This window comes from Dromiciops gliroides, chromosome X, assembly GCF_019393635.1.
Source record: "Dromiciops gliroides isolate mDroGli1 chromosome X, mDroGli1.pri, whole genome shotgun sequence".
Taxonomy (NCBI): domain Eukaryota; kingdom Metazoa; phylum Chordata; class Mammalia; order Microbiotheria; family Microbiotheriidae; genus Dromiciops; species Dromiciops gliroides.
The window spans coordinates 70,580,847-70,593,708 of record NC_057867.1 but is presented as its reverse complement, the minus strand read 5'-3'; the positions used below and the strand labels follow the sequence as shown (position 1 = coordinate 70,593,708).

The 12,862-nt window shown below is 38.7% G+C and overlaps 1 protein-coding gene across 4 annotated transcripts in view; it reads left to right on the top strand.

Moving 5' to 3' along the window:
* Positions 1-11,464, top strand: part of HDX (highly divergent homeobox) — a 100,008-nt gene extending 88,544 nt beyond the window's left edge. For all 4 annotated transcript variants that reach the window (XM_043974280.1, XM_043974278.1, XM_043974281.1 and 1 more), the window contains 2 exons: positions 6,284-6,406; positions 10,949-11,464. In XM_043974280.1, coding sequence (XP_043830215.1) covers positions 6,284-6,406; positions 10,949-11,074 — 249 coding nt within the window. In that variant the 3' untranslated portion in view covers positions 11,075-11,464. The remainder of the gene's footprint in view (positions 1-6,283; positions 6,407-10,948) is intronic.
* The last annotated feature ends 1,398 nt before the right edge of the window (positions 11,465-12,862 follow it).

Below are 12,862 nucleotides of genomic sequence, written 5' to 3'. Positions count from 1 at the left end.
TGACAACTACTACTAATAATGGCTAGAGGCCTCAAATGAGGCTAGCCTGCTAGAAGCAGGACATATGCAATTTTATAGCCAAGCTTGTAGCAACCCTGCTTGTCAATACAAAACAACTCTTGATAAGGAACTCTGTTGGTACAGATGATTTATTTCTGATCAAGCTGTCTGCAAATGCAGATCCCAGAGGCTGTCTGGTAAATTGTGTCAGGCATTAGATGTGATTTTCCCTTGGCCACCTCATTGAAGAGAGCCAAAATGCCAAGGAATTCTCGATCGTTAGCATGATTTTATACAGCTCTTAATAAACACTATATTTTTTAAATGATCTTTTATTTATTTTTCCAATTCCATGTAAAAATGATTAGCATTCCTTTTTTAAATTTTTAGTTCCAAATTCTCCCCTTTCCTCCTTCCCCCAAGAAGGTAAGCAATTTGATATAGATCATACATGTGTAATCATGCAAAACATATTAGTCATGTTGTGAAAGAAAACAGACCAAAAAACAAAAATAAAATAAAGTTTAAAAGTATGCTTTGATTTGTTCTATAAAATATTTTTGCACATAGAAGTCCTTTTCATTTTTGTTTTTTATCTCTTTGGGATATTGACCTAGTCAATATTGACCTGGGTCAAAGAGTATGTACAATTTTATAGTCTTTTGGGAATAGTTTCAGATTGCTCTCCAGAATGGTTGGATCAGTTCACAACTCTACAAACAGTGCATTAGTGTCCCAGTTTTTCCACAACCCCTTCAACATTTTTCATATTCCTTTTCTGTCATATTAGCCAATCTGATAGGCATAAAGCAGAACCTCAGAGTTGTTTTAATTTGCAATTCTCTAAGCAGTGGTGTTTTAGAACTTTTTTTTTTAGTGAGGCAATTGGGGTTAAGTGACTTGCCCAGGGTCACACAGATAGTAAGTGTTAAGTGTCTGAGGCCGGATTAGAACTCAGGTCCTCCTGACTCCAGGGCCGGTGCTCTATCCACTGCGCCACCTAACTGCCCCAGAACATATTTTTATATGTCTATAAATAGCTTTGATTTCTTCTACTGAAAACTGCCTGTTCATATCCTTTGACCATTTCTCAATTGGGGAATGACTTGTATTCTTATAAATTTGATTCAATTCTCTATATATTTGAGAAATTAGACCTTTATTGGAGAAACTTACTCTAAAACTTTTCCCTGGTTTTCTGCTTTTTTTTCTAATCTTGGCTACACTGGTTTTGTTTGTGCAAAACCTTTTTAATTTACTGGAATCAAAATTGTCCATTTTATATTCCATAATGTTCTCTATCTCTTGTTTGGTCATAAATTCTTCTCTTATTCATATATCTCACTGGTAAAATATTCCATGCTCCTCTAAGTTGCTTATGGTATCACCCTTTATGTCTAAATCATGTACCCGTTTTGACCTTATCTTGGTATACAGTGAAATGTTGGTCTATACCTAGTTTTTGTCAAGCTGTTTTTAAACTTTCCCAGAAATTTTTGTCAAATAGTGAGTTCTTGCCCCAAAAGCTTGGATCTTTGGGTCTGTCAAACAGTAGGTTACTATGGTCATTTGCTACTGTGGTTTGGAACCCTAATCTATTCCACTGATCTACCATTCTCTTTTTTTGGTTGTTTGGGGTTTTTTGTTTTTTTTATTTTTAGTGAGGCAGTTGGGGTTAAATGACTTGCCCAGGGTCACACAGCTAGTAAGTGTTAAGTGTCTGAGGCCAGATTTGAACTCAGGTACTCCTGACTCCAAGGCCAGTGCTCTATCCACTGCGCCACCTAGCTGCCCAGTTGGGGGGGGGGGGTTTAGCCAGTGCCAAATTTTTTTGATGATTACCACTTTGTAATACAGTTTGAGATCTGGTACTGCTAGGCCACCTTCGTTCACATTTTCTTCATTGATTCCTTTGATGTTTTTGACTTTTTGTTCTTCCAGATGAATTTTGTCATTTTTTTTCTAGCTCTATAAAATAATTTTTTGATACTTTAATTGGTATGGCATTAAATAAGTCAATTAATTTAGGTAGAATTGTTATTTTTATTATATTGGCTACCCATGAGCAATTAATATTTCTCCAGTTATTTAGATCTGACTTGATTTGTGTACAAAATGTTTTGTAATTGTGTTCATATAGTTCCTAGGTTCGTCTTGACAAGTAGACCCCCTTTTTTATTTTATATTGTCTATCATTATTTTAAATGGAATTTCTCTTTTTATCTATTGCTGCTGGACTTTGTAATAAGCTGATAGTTTATGTGGGCTTATTTTATATCCTGCACCCTTGCTGAAGTTGTTTATTTTTCAACTAGTTTTTTAGTAGATACTCTAGGATTCTTAAAGTATACCAACATATCATCTGCAAAGAGTAATAGTTTTGTTTCTTTACTGCCTGTTCTAATTCCTTCAATTTATTTTTCTTCTCTTACTAGTATAATACTGAATAATAATGGTGATGATGGGCAACACTGCTTCACCTCTGATCTTATTGGGAAGGCTTCTGGCTTGTCCCCATTAGAGATAATGCTTGCTAATGGTTTTAGACAGTGCTTCTCATTTTAAAGAAAGCTCTATTTATTTCTATGCTTTCAAGTGTTTTAATAGGAATGAGTGCTATATTTAGTCAAAAGCTTTTTCTGCATCGGTTGAGACAGTCATTTGGTTTTTGTTGTTTTTGTTATTGATATGGTCAGTTAAGCTGATAGATTTCCTAATATTGAACTAGCACTGCATTCCTAGTATAAATCCTAGCTGGTCATAGTGCATGATCTCTGTTATGTATTGCTATAATCTCTTTGCTAGTGTCTTATTTAACATTTTTACATCAATATTCATTAGGGAAATTGGTCTATAGTTTTCTTCTTCTGTTTTTGCTCTTCCTGGTTTAGGTATCAGCACCATATTTGTGTTTTAAAAGGAATGTGATAGGACTCCTTCTTTGCCTGTTTTCCCAAATAGTTTATACAGTATTGGAATTCATTGTTCTTTAAATGTTGGGTAGAATTCACTTATGAACCCATCTGGCCCTGGGGATTTTTTCTTAGGCAGTTCATTAATAGCTTGTTCAATTTCTTTTTCTGAAATAGTTATCTAGGTATTATATTTCCTCTTCTGTTAATCTGGGCAATTTATATTTTTATAAATATTCATTCATTTCACTTAGATTATTAGATTTATTGAAATATACTTGGGCAAAATAGCTTTAATTTTCTCTTCAATGGTAGTGAATTCACCCTTTTCATTTTTGATATTGATAATTTGGTTTACTTCTTTTTTAAAAAAATCAAATTAACCAATAGTTTACCTATTTTATATTTTCCCCCAAAACCAATTTTTAGTTTTATTTATTAGTTAAATGGTTTTCTTTTAATTTTATTAATCTCCATCTTTGTTTTACAGGATTTCCAACTTGGTGTTTAATTGGGGATTTTTAATTTGTTCTTTTTCTAGTTTTGTCGTTGTTGTTGTTTTTTGTTTTTCGTTTTTTTAGTGTCATGCCCAATTCATTGATCTGCTCTTTCTCTATTTTATTGATGTAAGTGTTTAGAGTTATAAATTTCCCCTAAGTACTGCTTTGGCTGCATCCCATAAATTTTGGTATGTTGTCTCATTGTTTTCATTCTTTTTAATGAAATTATTGTTTCTATGATTTGTTTTCTTACTCATTCTTTAGGATTAGGTTATTTAGTTTCTAATTAATTTATAATCTGTTTCCACAGCTCTTTATTGAATATAATTGTATTGCATTATGATCTGAAAAGTTTGCATTTAATATTTTGAAATGTCTACACTGGGTTCTGAGTTTTTTATGCCCATACATGGTCAGTTTTTGTGTAGGTGGCATGTACTGCTGAGAAAAAGGTATATTACTTTCTATTCCCATTTGGCTTTCTCCAGAAGTCTATCACTATCTAATTCTTATAAAATTCTATTCATGTCCTTAATTTCTTTCTTACTTATTTTATGGTTAGATTTATCTAGTTCTAAGAAGGGAAAGTTGAAGTCCCTCACTAATATAGTTCTATTGTCTTATTTCCTCCTGTAACTCATTTAACTTTTCCTTTAAGAATTTGCATGCTATGCCATTTGATACATATATGTTTAATATTGATATTACTTCACTGACTATGGTACCTTTTAGCAAAATGTAGCTTCCTTGTTTATCTCTTTTAATTATATCTATTTTCGTTTTTGCTTTATCTGAGATCATGATTGTTACCTCTACTTTTTTTTTTTACTTCAGCTGAAGCATAATAGAAATCTGCTCTAGCCCCTTACCTTTACTCTGTGTGTCTCTCTGCTTCATGTATGTTTCTTGTAAACAACATATTGTCATGTTCTGGTTTTTAAATCCACTCTGCTATCCACTTCTGTCTTATGGATGAGCTCATCCCATTCACATTCAGTTATGATTACTGTTTATTTCTCTTCCTCCTATTTTTTCTAGTGTTTTCCTTTCTCTCAGTCTCCTTTCACTCTCTCCCTCCTCAAAAATGACCACTGCTTCCCCCATCCACCCTTCCTTTTATCATTCCTCCCTTCTCTTATCTCCTGCTTCCCTGAAGGGCAGGATAGATTTCTATATCCAACTGAGTATGTACATAATTCCCTCTGAGCCAATTCCAATGAGAATAAGGTTCAAGTGTTGCTCCCCCTCCATCTTCCTCAGCCACTGTAAAAACTCTTCCTTTCACACCTCCTTTATATGACACAATTTACCCCAGTATACTTCACCCTTCTCCCCATGCATGTTTCTCATCACTTTTATTTTTTGAAATCATCACTTCAAAGTCAACTCATTCCTGTGCCCTTTGTCTATGTATACTCCTTCTAATTTGCCTTAATAATGACAAAGTTCTTAGGAGTTATAAGTATCATCTTCCCATGTAAGAATATAAACAATTTAAACTTATAGAATGCCTTATTATTTCTCTTTCATGTTTACCTTTATATACTCCTCTTGAGTCTTCTATCTAAAAGTCAAATTTTCTATTTGGCTCTGGTCTTTTCATCAGGAATGCTTTGTGAGTCCTCTATTTCATTAAATATCCATTTTTTAAAACCTGAAGAATTATACACAGTTTTGCTGGGTAGGTTATTCTTGGTTGTAATCCTAGCTCCCTTGCCCTCTAAAATATCACATTCTAAGCCTTCCTCTATATATTGAGAGGGCTGACAGAGATGATTTCTAAGGCCCCTTCCAGTTCTCACTTTCTCTAGTGGTTTGGCCTGAGTTGCCTAAGCCAAGTGTGTATCCCTGATGCAGTTTAACTGGAGAGTAATAAACACCAATTTTCATGTCACACTTTCATGTCCATTATTTAATTTTATCTCAAAAGCTATGTGAAACAAAAAGTTAGAAATGGCCTTGGGATGCCATCTAGGCTAACACCCTTCTTTAACAAATAAGAAAGGTCAAATGTTTCCTTTTTGTCTTTGTATTCTCATTGACTGGTACATAGGAAGGGTTTGATCAATAAATGCTTGTTGAATTAAGAGGTTTGGCCAAGATCACACAGATTATGTGGTTGAACCAGGATTAAAACTAAGGTCCTCTACTCTACCACTAGGGAAAGTGTGGAACCCATTATACAGCTGAGAAAATTTGAAGCTCCAAAGAAGTGCCTTGCTCAGGATCACACAGGCAAAGTCTAGAATGGAGGCCTCCTGATTCCCAGTGAGAGCTTTGGCCACATTCTACCCCACTGCTATGAGTACTTAGGAGAAGCTGGGTCCCCAGTTCATTGTATGAGAAGATCCAGGCATCAAGCTTGTGCACAAGCCCCTAAACTAGTGCTCACAATCTCCATAATGCTTTTCAGGCCACCTTGTGAGAAGGTAACATTTAGCTTCTCCCAGCACCTAACTTTTATTAAGGAGGTGATAAGATTCTCCCCTGCCTCCTTGCTCTTGCTTAATACCGGTCTGTCTGTTGTTAATCCTAATCTAAGTGCTGATTAGGCTTTGGGGGATTTTCCAAGAATGAAACTGTTTCTTGTTTTGTTCGGGTTTTTTTCCTCCTCTCTTACCGATTTCACTTGTGACAGGATTTTTGACCTTGCAAACTCAGACTTGATCATCTTTACCCTGAGGGATGTTTTCTATGGTGATTCTATTAAAGGCCAACCTTTGAGCACTGGAATAATTTAGCTCGCTTCATTATATTCTCCCCTGTTAAAACTAGGTTTTCTCCCTTGTCCTTTTGCTTTGATAGATTTTTAGAATTTCCACCTTTCACATATGCTAATGTTGTTGGGGCTGTTTCTATCTTGGCCTGCAGAATGAAGAAGTCAGATTCATGGAAAATGAGCTGGAGATTCAGAAACAAAAGTACTTTAAACTGCAGGCATTTGTGAGAAGCTTGATATTAGCCATGAAAGCTGATGATAAAGAACAACAGCAGGTAAGTCAAAGAGGAGACTGGGAGGCTGCCATGTATCCGAATGAGAAGTGGGGCACCCTACTAGTTTTCTAGTTCTATTATGCTGTGATTTTCCCCCTTCCTTCCTGCACCCCCCTCCCCTCCCACACCAGGAATATAATTTTCTTTGCTCCATCTTCAGGCTTTGGGTGCAATCTGTTAGTGGAAATATAAGATGACAGACCAGTGCACTTGGTCAATTTGTATCCTTGCCTTTTGGGTAGAGAATCACGGGGACATCCTTAAAAACAAAGTGATATAGGGCCAAGGGCAGCCCACCCAGAATGTTCTTAAGAACGATGTTAGCCTTGGCTGGGGCACTTCCTAAGATGCAGTAAGTGGGAGCATTGGCCACTCCAGAAATCAAGTTCGCTGTTACCATATTTTGTGTTGCTAATCTGGGATTGAACATAGAACATACGCTAGCAGCTCAAGGAGCAGAGAATCATGTCTCAGGGAATGTCCTCCAAGGTATACAGAATCCTATGGCTGAAAGAGCTCATCCTTTGCAATACTTAGCCCATCCCAGGAAACTAGAGAATCAGATGATCAGAGACCTAGAGTTGAGAACATCCCTTAGATGCCATCTACTCCAACCCCTACATTTTACACTTGAGGAAATCAAGGCTCAGAAAAGGGAAGGTCACATGGCTAGTATGGGGCAGAGTGAAGCTTCAAACCCAGTTCTCTGACTTCAGACCCAGTGTTCCTCCCTCTTATACTATGGAGGAGATTCCATAGCTGTTGAAGTCTTAACAGTCCACGCCTCTCATAAATTCCTCTCTCTGTATTCTAGAGGAAACCTCAACTATGAAGTTTCAGGCCAAAGAGTTAACTCACTCATGAGACTCAAACCAGTCTTCATCCACTTCTCCACTTGCCTGTGGCCTCAGTTCAATCAAGCTTTAATAGCCACTGCCAACTTGGTTCAAGTGCATTGTTCTTAATTGCATGGATGTGGGATTCTGCAATGCCTTCGTTCTCAGAAATCTAAAGTAGAGGTTCTGAGGGCTAATTGTGGTGCTTTAGAATGTGGACCCAGAGGCATTATACATTTTGAATAATTATAAAGAACAAAATCTGACCCAATCCTAGGACTGACCTTTGGAATGCGATCCTGGACTCCAAGACTGTAGTACTGTGAATTCAATTAGGCAGTCAATTTGGAATTACCAGTGGCATTTGAAATCCATGAAGAACATATAAATTCCTTTTTAGTTTAAAAAGGAAAAAAAGGAAGCTAGTAAAAATTCTTGTGTGGCCCAGATTTGGTGCTGCAATGACTGCTTAGGCCTCAGTCGGGCACTAGCTTTGTGACTCTGGGTAAGTGACCTACCTTCTCAGTGCCTTAGTTTCCTCTTATGTAAGGTGGACAGAGTAATAATACCTGTTTTGTGAGGATCCAGTCCATGGAAGTGTTTTACAAACCATAAAATACCATATCAGTGTGAACTTATTATTGTTGTTATTGTTTTTATTATTCTTATTACCAACAATAGCAGAATGAATTGAATGAGTTGGACCTTCTCCCTTTTTTCTTCTCCACTGGTAGGGGAGCTGGAGGTATAGAAATGTGGCAGTGCTACATAACTATGATAGCAGTACCTGAATCCTGAACAATTACATCTTTTGGTGGCTAGTGTGTGGCTAGTAGCGGGTTCTTAAATCGGGGTCTTTCATGGTCTTCAGCAACCTAAGGGCTGATCTCTTGTTAGCATTCCTATTGTGACATAACTATAGTTTTGTTACTGGAAGGAATGATAAATTTGACATTTAATAATATAATCTTGTTAGTGTGTAATGAAGGCAGTATCACTTTCCTATTAATCCTGATGGCTTGTTTTGCTTATCTTTGCCATGACAAAGAGAAACAGGAAGTATAGGTGATCCACAGAATCTTTTGCTGCAGCGGTGTGTTTAGGGACCGAAAAAGTTGGAGGACCCTTGGTGTAGGGGAGATTGCCGGTTACCTAGGTTTTAAATCCACAGGTATGACAATGAGCACCATCCTATTGCCAAGGCTGTTACAGATATTGTCAGCCACAACCACAGTACTGCTTGTTTTTACTTAGCCAGTTTTCTTCATTGCAAGGGATGGTTCAGTTCCTGGTGGGGAGGGAAAAGATATTTTGAAAGGACTGTGAGGTGTAAAAACAAAAAGCACCACTACAACTTATCTAAAAAGAAAAGAGAAAAACTGGTTACAGATGACGAAACTTCTTTCTGTATTCTTCATAAAGGGGTCTGGGCCTATGGGCACTGAATGTTGCATACTCCCTCAGACACCAGCAGCTGTGTGACCTTGTTTTGCTTAATTCATGGGGGGCGAGGGCATGGATAGTAGGACATGTGTATTGTGTGAAAAACAAAAGACATCAAGGAAACTTACATTGTGTGTGTGTGTGTGTGTGTGTGTGTGTGTGTGTGTGTGTGTGTGTGTGTGTGTGTGTGTGTGTGTGTGTGAGAGAGAGAGAGAGAGAGAGAGAGAGATCTTGGCCAATCAGCATTCTTCCCTGAACTTTGATTCCTGCACCTTTACAGTGAGGGTAAAGAGCTATCACAAAGTATGCCATCCCCTCGTGCCTCAGTCCCCATCCACACCTGTGTTGTCCTCAGATTAACATTACAGAGACTGGTATCGTACTAGCTTGGTCAGACTCAACTTGTCTCTGCTCCCAAGACCTACAGCAATTGAAGGCGGACCAGTAGTCAATAAAGTCAACTGTTTACTTTCTTTGCTCTGCAATACAGGCTGTTACAGTTGTCCAAAGATGTGTTCAGGGTGTTAATATTAAAAGCCAAGGTCATAGTAAGACATTGAAAATCACCACTTCTTGGTCAACTTTATGCCTCAGCACTCCGTTTTCTTTGTTTTCTATACCCATACCCATAGCCATACCCATACATACATAAATATAGAGAGATGCTGTCTCTGAGACTCAAGTCTTCATACTTCCCAAGACATCGACATTAGTCAGCCATGGGTAATTCAGTGTTGAACAAATACATAATCCTCTTCCCAGACTTGAAATGATTACTCCTAGATTTGATAATGCAGTTGTCTCACGTCCTTTGGCCCCTGCTATATCTCCCGAAAATCCTAATCAAAGGTCTTGTTAGTGTCTGTTGCAGTGGTTTGCCTTCTTTAATGAGGATGCTTGGCAATTACAAATTGAACTAAGTCCAATCGTTTATTTTGCACAGATTCTGTCTAGCCTGTGCCAGTAATGACTTCCTTGTATCTGACCTTGGTTAGAGGTTAACCAACATGCCGGAGATGAAAGCTTCTGCATCCCGTTACTGGGATACGGCATCTGAGAAGCCGCATAGCACTTTGGAGATGACCTTTCTGTATCAATAATCTCCATTTCAGCCAGAAGTTCAGACTTTTAAACTGAGCAAAATAAATGGCAGCTCTGCTTCAGTAACGAAAGCCTCATTTCCACACAGGTCTTAAAGTAACTCGGCTAGCCCTCTGTTACACAGCATGTCCAAGGAGTGTGTTTCTAACCTTCGGCAGGGCAGGCAAAAATGCACTTTACCTTTTCAGAGAAGGCGATGCACCCTGCCTTATTTCAGCAGAAGATCTTGTGTCTTCTTCACACTTGTCCTTTATTTAATTTGTCCACATTCCCTAGTTTGTACCCAAGACCCCAACTAAGGACTGAAAATTGCTTCAATCTACTACATTGTGTTGTTTTCAGTTGAGGGAGTGGCCAAATGGTGCCTTGATTTCTGAGCCCTAATAGCAAGATGGCCATGTAGAAGCCAGCCAAATAAAGACCATTTGTTTGGAGTGGGCAGACACTAGTTCTGCTCATCCTGCCAAAGCAATTGGCCAATGGCAGAGGTGAGTCCCTGGTGGTCTGCCCAGGCAGCCCATTTGCCACACATCGGTATAGATGGATCATTTAGCCATCTGGATTCACCAGTGTGGCTATGTCTCGGGAGGTTGCTGGGTCACCTGTGGATTGGGCCAATGCTTAAGGAGAGGATACCTGTCCTAGTCCATTTTGGAGTAGTCATCCGCTGATGGCACTTATTTTCACACCAACATGCAAAATAGTTTGCAATGAAATGGAAATTGTCTCAGTGATGGAGAGCATAACTGGTACCGGCAGAGTTTAATAAGGCCCACAATTTTCAGACTCTTTAATGGTGATTATCAGACCCTGCTGCACTAGTCGTGACAAACTGGAGATGCCTAAAGCTGTCCAAAGTACTTGTTTGAGAATGGATACTCATCTTCCCTCCTGATTTCCCCTTTGTCCAGAGTACCTCTCCTGCATAATCCATGCTCCTCAGTGTCTCCTGCTTTATAATTATTAAATTGTTGATGAAAATTTCCCTTTCAGATAAGGAATTTGTTATATTCTCACCAAAGAACCATGCAGACAGAGGATTCTTTCTCTAAATCCCTAGGAATAAATCAAAATGAGACGCTTGCAACTTTTAACATAAACCTACGAGAATCTGTCCATATACTAATCCAAAAAAAATTGATTTTTTTTTTTTCTGACCCAGGCCCTGCTGTCAGATTTACCTCCTGAATTAGAAGAGCTGGATTTCCATCACGCCTCACCAGAGCCTGATGATACCTCATTCAGTTTGTCTTCTTTATCAGAGAAAAATGCCTCTGACAGTTTGTGATTCGGGGAGGGGGTGGGGGATGGGGGGCAATCTAGGCCGCAGTCTTTGGGCTGCTTAACAGGTGTGCATTTCAAGATAACTGCATTTTGTTGCCTGATACCCTTCAGTTGGAAAAACAAATTGAGGGAAGCAGACAGATTCTGTGAAGGATGGACATGATAGAATGGCTGCAATTTAGAGTGAAAAGAAATATGGGATTGAAAAGCTTAGTGTTTGGGGTTTGGGGGGGTTTTGTAAACCGAGGAAGCTCTATGGGGAAAGCTTTATTTAATTTTTAGCAGTACAGCCATGAAATACGTAAATGTCTAATTTTGGAGAGATTTGGTTTTTCTTTTGTTTTGTAGAAGAGTCTTATTTTGAACAGTAGCTTTGAGCAGGGAACCAAGAATGCAAAAAAAAAAAAAATAAAGGTATTTCAACACTACTTGTCAAGACGATCAAGCTTGGCTAGCCTGATTTTTGTGGCCTCCTTCCCTCCCTCCATCTCTCTTCTCTCCTGTCCTCTCCTTGTAATCCACACACACTTCTACTCAGGAAAGCAGGTTTAGAATTGAACATGGACATGAAAAACCAGTTTGAGCCTGGATGAGTGTGTGGAATTATTCTTGGACCCCTGTGAAAATTTCATTTAAGTCAGAGATTGAACTAGAGAAGTGCTTACTAGCATGTAATTATGTCATGTAAATTGTTGCTATTCTTCCATCCTCCTACCAAAATGCCTGTGGTGGGACAGAGGGAACACTGTGGAAGAGTAATTCAGTAACTTAAAGTCCAAGAAATCATTAAATGTCCAGAAACAAAAGCATAACTGTTGTAAAAGATTAGACTCTTAATGGGAATTCTTGATCCCTGCGAATGGCAAGTATCAGTAGGATTCACACTGTACTGGTGAATTTGGGGAATTGGGCTAGATGAAGTGTTGCAGGAATATCCCTCCCTCATCACTGCCTTCACAGTGTGTTTCAATTCATTATGCTCCATGAAACAGGAAAAGTCAAGGTACTACAATTGCTACTGCAATTGTCGTATCCAGTTCCTCTGAGAGTCCACACACTCTCCATGTAGAATCTGTACAGTGCCATCAGCCAAGGATGCCTGCCACCCTCCCAAAGCTGCCCCACTCTTGTTAATCAGGAGCCTTGGAATTTCCTGGATGCCACTTACTGAGCATTCAGGCCAGTTGGGCATGTTACCCAATTGTTCTACTAGCAGGCACCAGATGGCAACTCACTGTCGAAAAGACTTGGCTTCCTGAGCACCAGATGGCATTACCTAGACCTGATACAGGTAAATGCCAACTTGTCCCCAAGCACACAGTGCTTTGTGACTTGGCAGTGTGGAATTGAGTTGCATGGTTAAATACAGGAAGGATCAGTGTACCTTGGTCATTTCAAAATTTAAATACTACAAGTATTCATGCATGTTTTCATCAAAACCGGGTTTGACCCCTTAAAATTCAACAGATATTGGGGCAGCTAGGTGGCGCAGTGGATAAAGCACCGGCCCTGGATTCAGGAGGACCTGAGTTCAAATCCGGCCTCAGACACTTAACACTTACTAGCTGTGTGACCCTGGGCAAGTCACTTAACCCTCATTGCCCTGCAAAAAAAAATTCAACAGATATCTCCTTCTGACTCTTCAGAAGTTATAAAATTCAATCAATCCCCAAATGCCCATAAACATGTATATACATGCATGGGTAAATTCATGAAGGGTCTGTGTCCATGTAGATAATTCCCTTCATGGGAAATTTCTCCACTGATACACATCATAATCCATCTAGGACTT